The 6,432-nt window shown below is 35.4% G+C and overlaps 2 protein-coding genes across 2 annotated transcripts; both read left to right on the forward strand.

Moving 5' to 3' along the window:
- The first annotated feature begins 1,442 nt into the window (after positions 1-1,442).
- Positions 1,443-4,356, forward strand: LOC123269772. The gene is made up of 2 exons (XM_044735607.1): positions 1,443-2,592; positions 2,675-4,356. Exons 1-2 carry the CDS (start codon positions 1,443-1,445, stop codon positions 4,354-4,356), a joined length of 2,832 nt encoding a protein of 943 aa, XP_044591542.1.
- A 32-nt stretch (positions 4,357-4,388) lies between these two features.
- Positions 4,389-6,041, forward strand: LOC123269774 (ATP-dependent DNA helicase pif1-like). The gene has a single exon (XM_044735608.1). It carries the CDS (start codon positions 4,389-4,391, stop codon positions 6,039-6,041), a length of 1,653 nt encoding a protein of 550 aa, XP_044591543.1.
- The last annotated feature ends 391 nt before the right edge of the window (positions 6,042-6,432 follow it).

Here is a 6,432-nt window from a genome sequence, read left to right on the forward strand (position 1 = left end):
TTATTTGTTAATTATAAACTTCAATTTTTTTGGTAAGAATTATTTTTAATTTGTCATGACAGAATAAAAAATTGCATATCTTTCTCAATTTTCACTCTGATACGATCAACCCCTATTTTTAAATCCCGATTTTTATTGTTTTTAATCTATCCACAGATCCGCAATAAGGTTGCAAGATGGCAATCAAATATTATAATCGTAGTACGATAAATTTTTATTCAGAGTTTATAATTTCAAGTTCCTTTCATTATGATTTTTTTTTTAAATTCAATTTGATCTCCCGCCCTCGCCGGTCGAATACTGATCAACTATCAATCGATCAGTTATCCCCGCCAGGTGTCACCACTTATCCAGAGTAGGGATGAGGACGAAGCCGGTCTCCTGTCTTACTCACTATACATTTTTCAGCCATGTTTTTTTGGTTTTATTTGTGTATCAATCGTAGAAGTGACTGTTATACTTATTATTTTAATTTTTCTGTGCAACTCTTATGTTAATTTTACTGTCATCGTAAATTTATCATTAATTTCCAGTGCAATAATTATTTATTTACAATTTTTAACTCTCAGTTAATTAAGTGATCTCATGTAAATAAACCCGTGTTGTAAGCTCCCGCCAACAACGGCCATTACCGTACCTGTATATATTGTAATTAAATTTTTTGAAATAGTTTTAAATCAAAACGAAAACGTGTACGTGGTTAATAAATATACCTGTATTATTATTGTGAAAGGTAAGTCAAATAATAAGCAAATGAATACAACACAATATTAAGTTACTGTTTTCTACTAATACACTGATAAAAGGATTTATTAACTATTAATAATTTATTTAATTTATTAAATTTAAGTTAATATTTTTTAACATTCAATAAATATTTATTTGGGAAGGAAGTATATTTATTTATTGTTAATAAGTATTTATTAATAGTTAACAAATATTTATTGCACAAATATCTATGGTATATTCAAACAAATATTTATAATTAATCAATAAATATTTTGTTCAGTGAATTTGTTTTGCTTGCGCTGTCATATGATATGAAGATTGCTTATGAACAAAAATCATCTTTACAGATTTTTTATACTTATATATGTCATTTATATATTAAAAACGTTAATTTATTTTGTGAATTGAATTATTATCATGTATTTCAGCTATAGAGTTATAAAATGTGTCTAAAGAAATTGCTAATATTGCTTTTTATATTAACTAAATATTTGTTGACAGTTAACAAATATTCATTAACCATTAATAAATACTTATTAACAATTTGTAAATTGTACTTAATAAATTTGACTGTTCATAAATATTTATTAAATCCTATGATGTTAAAAAATCATTTATTAACAGTTGATAAAGCTTATCAAAAATAAAAAAATTTTTTTACCCGTTTCAGTTTTTTAACTTAATTTATTTATATGTTCTACGTACAGTCAGCAATGCCAAAAAAGCGCAAAGGGGCCAATTTGAGTTGTCGAACGAGCAGTTCCAGAGCCATGCGAGATTTAAGAGCACGAAGATCAAACGAACAAATTCAAGAAGACAATGCAAATTTGCGTGCGAGAGTGTCGCAGTTACGTGAACAACGATCACAAGAGGCACGAGATGAACGAAATCAACAAAGACAACTAGAACGAAGACAAACTCGCAGACTCATAGTCGACAGACATAGAGGAATTGACCAACAACGCCAACAAGTTCATCGAGCATTTACGTCAAATTCATTTCTTCGACTAGCATTCCAGTACGAGCCTGATGTTGAATATTATGCTCATTCCAAAGTGGTTATTGGTACTTTGGAGAAGGAATGCCTGCATTGTCATGCACTTAAATTTAAAAATGAGCCACTCGGGATGTGTTGCTCATCAGGAAAAGTACAACTAACCGAAATTGAAACACTACCTGAGCCATTGCACGGTTTACTTATTGGTACTGATCCAGATTCTAGCTTATTCCTGAAGTCAATTCGCACATTCAATTCATGTTTCCAAATGACATCGTTTGGAGCAACAGAAATAGTTAGCTATGTTGCAGCAAACGGTCAACAATTTAATTCCACATTTAAAATCAAAGGCCAAGTTTATCACAAAGTGGGCTCATTGCTGCCAATGCCAAACGAATCTCATAAATTTTTACAAATATACTTTGTGGGTGGCGAGGACTCCGAACGTGCACTCGCCAATCGAGTGGATGCACGTTGCGACTTCCATAATCTTAATTCACCTTTTGCCAGGCGTATCGTCAGTGAGCTAGACGCTCTGTTAAATGAGTACAATGAATTATTAAAATTTTTCAAAGCACACATGCACAAGCTACAAAGTGACAATCACGCTATTGTCATCAATCCTGATAGAACACCAGCTGGAGAGAATGTACTTAGATTCAACGCACCTGTTGTTGAAGACGTTGCTGGAATCATGGTTGGTGACCGTACAGCTACGCGACAAATCGTGATTCGAAGAAGAAATAATGATCTTCAGTTCATCAGTGATACCCATCGTTCATATGACGCTCTCCAATATCCACTAATTTTCTGGAAGGGACAAGATGGATATTATGTAAACATTAAACAACGAGATCCCGTAACAGGTAATTCTTTCATTATTAACAACATAATTAATTTATTATTAAAGAATAAATCTTCAATTAATTTAAATATATATTATTACAGGAGCTGAAACAAATAAAAACGTTAGCTCGAAGGATTTTTATTCATATCGTTTGATGATTAGACGCAGCCGAGACAACATCATTTTACGATGTCGTGAGCTTTGCCAACAATTTATGGTCGACATGTATGTGAAGATAGAGAGTGGACGACTAAGATACTTGCGATATAATCAACAGAAACTGCGTGCGGAAGAATATATTCACTTGCGAGATGCTATTGCGAATAACGCTGACACTGCCGAAATTGGTAACTCTGTTATCTTACCATCATCGTACATAGGTAGTCCACGTCACATGCAAGAATACATACAGGATGCTATGACTTTCGTGCGTGAATATGGACGACCGTGTCTTTTTATTACTTTTACATGTAATCCAAAATGGCCGGAAATAACATCGTTGATATTACCAGGACAACATGCAATACATCGTCATGACATTACAGCACGTGTGTTTAAACAAAAATTAAAGTCTTTAATCAACTTTATTACCAAATTGCATGTATTTGGACCCACACGTTGTTGGATGTATTCAGTTGAGTGGCAAAAGCGTGGATTACCTCATGCTCACATTTTAATTTGGTTGGTCGACAAAATACGTGCTGATGACATCGATAGTTTGATTTCTGCAGAGATTCCAGATCCGTCTACTGATCAATTACTATTTGATATTGTTACTACAAACATGATTCATGGTCCGTGCGGAAATCTGAATCCTTCATCACCTTGCATGGTGGACGGAAAATGTACAAAGCGTTTTCCTAAAGATTTTACTAACGATACGGTCACACATGTTGACGGATATCCAATATATCGTCGAAGAAGTACCGAAAATGGCGGACAATCTTTCGTTAAAACTATCAACAAGGCAGACATCGACATTGATAATCGTTGGGTAGTACCATATTCACCTTTGCTGAGCAAAACATTCGATGCTCATACTAATGTTGAGTTATGCAGTTCGGTGAAGAGTATCATGTATATTTGCAAGTATATGCATAAAGGAAGTGATATGGCTGCATTTAGGGTTGAAAATACTAATGTTCATTCTCCTCCAGTGAATGAAAATGATGAAATTACGATTTACCAAATTGGCAGGTATATCAGTTCCAATGAAGCTGTCTGGCGCATTTTCGGTTTCCCAATTCATGAACGGGATCCAGCAGTTATCCATTTAGCTGTCCATCTTGAAAACGGCCAGCGCGTATATTTCACCAACGATACAGCGCTTGATCGTGCTATAAATCCACCAAAAACTACGCTCACCGAATTTTTTGAACTGTGCAATCGTGCGGATGCTTTTGGTGCCTTCGCACAAACACTGCACTATTCTGAAGTTCCATGGTATTTTACATGGACTCAGTCAAAACAATGGATGCCCCGTAAGAAAGGGATACCAGTTGATCCGTGCTTCGGTTTATTCAAATCAAATAATTTGGGTCGTGTATATACAGTCAATCCAAGGCAAACTGAGTGCTTTTATCTGCGACTATTGTTAGTTAATGTCACCGGACCATTGTCATTTCAAGATATACGGAAGGTAGATGGACAACAGTATCCTACGTATAAAGATGCATGCCTTGCTCTAGGCTTGCTAGAAGAAGACAACCATTGGGACAGTATGCTTGCTGAAGCAGCATTAAACTGCACAGGAAAACAAATTCGTCTACTATTTGCTATATAGTATTGACTACATGTTTCCCGACCCGAGCACAAATGTTGTGGGATAATCACAAAGATTCAATGACTGATGATATATTGTATCGACATCGTACAAGGTGCAACGATCTAGCAATATTATTCAGTGATGCAATGTACAATGAAGCATTGATTGCTATCGAGGATCTTTGCATTGCTATTGCGAATTTACCAATCAGTCATTTCGGTATGAGCTCACCGAATCGAAGTGCATCTGATTTACTCAACACAGATATCAATCGTGAACTACAGTACGATACTGTAGAAATGGCAAGCATCGTTAGTCGCAATGTTCCACTACTAAATGATGAACAAAAAATTATCTACGACCGCATCATGCTGGCAGTTTCGGCAGGACAAGGAGGATTCTTTTTTTTAGATGCACCAGGTGGAACTGGCAAAACATTCCTTATTTCGCTACTTCTTGCTGAAATACGATCAAAAAATGGCATCGCATTGGCCGTTGCATCTTCTGGCATTGCAGCTACTTTATTAGATGGAAGCAGAACAGCTCATTCAGCATTTAAGCTGCCGTTGAACATTCAAAATAATCCAGATGCAGTGTGCAACATAAAAAAACAATCGTCTATGGCCACAGTGATGAAACAATGTAAAATTATTATCTGGGATGAATGCACTATGGCACACAAACATTCGCTTGAGGCATTGGATAGGACATTAAAGGATATAAAAAACAACGATAAACTATTTGGCGGCACTTTGTTACTCCTTTCAGGTGATTTCAGACAAACACTTCCTGTTATTCCACGTTCAACGTGGGCTGATGAAATTAACGCTTGCTTAAAATCATCGCGACTATGGCGTAATGTTGAAAAAGTACAACTTACGGTGAACATGCGCGTTCAAATGCTTCAGGATCCATCCGCCGAAGCATTCTCTAAACAACTGTTAGATATTGGCGATGAGAAAGTTGCTGTACATGAAAATACTGGATGCATAAAATTACAGACGAACTTCTGCACAATCATCGACTTGCAAAATACTCTTATCGATCACATATTTCCCGACGTACACACACAATATGAAAATCATAAGTGGCTGGCAGAAAGAGCGATCTTGGCAGCTAAAAATGTGGACGTCAATGGGTTAAATTTAAAAATACAACAGCTGTTGCCTGGGGACTTGGTGTCATACAAATCTATCGATGCAGTTTGCGATACCAACCAGATTGTGAATTATCCAATTGAGTTTTTAAATTCATTGGATTTGCCAGGCATGCCACCACATCATTTACAATTAAAGGTTGGATCTCCGATTATTCTGCTTCGTAACTTGAACCCACCACAGCTATGTAATGGCACACGATTAGTCATTAAAAAATTAATGAAAAACGTTATTGAAGCCATCATCTTGAATGGCAAGTTTCAAGGCGAGAATGTGTTGCTGCCACGAATCCCTATGATTCCCACAGATGTACCAATTGAATTCAAATGCACTCAATTCCCAATTAGATTGGCATTCGCTATGACGATCAATAAGTCACAAGGACAAACATTGTCTGTATGTGGCTTAGATTTGGAAACACCGTGCTTTTCTCACGGACAACTATATGTAGCATGTTCTCGCGTGGGAAAACCATCCAGTTTGTTTGTGTTGGCTAAAGACGGACTAACCAAGAATATTGTACACTCTATTGCGCTGAGAGATTAATTTTTTTTTTTTTTCAACTGCCATAATTGATAGTAAAAATATGAATAATTATTTTTGATGTTTAAATAGCTATCAAGGATTGTAATTTAAAATATATTTGTTACTTTAATAAAGATTAATTTATTAACCTAAATAAAACATACTTTTATTGTTTATAACGCTTTCCATTATAAATATATCCCCGCACACTTAGTGCTCTAACTCCTCTTCTTTCCCGCTTCACATTTAAATATTTGAAAATATTTTGACGCTTAATGTCTGAATGGTAAAAGTAGACTAACATTGGCCTAGATGCAATCAAAAACAGTCTGACGGTGTGACGAAAGAAGTCGAATTTTGATCTAGAGACTATCGAAAACAAATTAAACAAAATACTGAAGATATGTTTTGA

The sequence above is a fragment of the Cotesia glomerata genome, linkage group LG7, assembly GCF_020080835.1.
Source record: "Cotesia glomerata isolate CgM1 linkage group LG7, MPM_Cglom_v2.3, whole genome shotgun sequence".
Classification (NCBI taxonomy): domain Eukaryota; kingdom Metazoa; phylum Arthropoda; class Insecta; order Hymenoptera; family Braconidae; genus Cotesia; species Cotesia glomerata.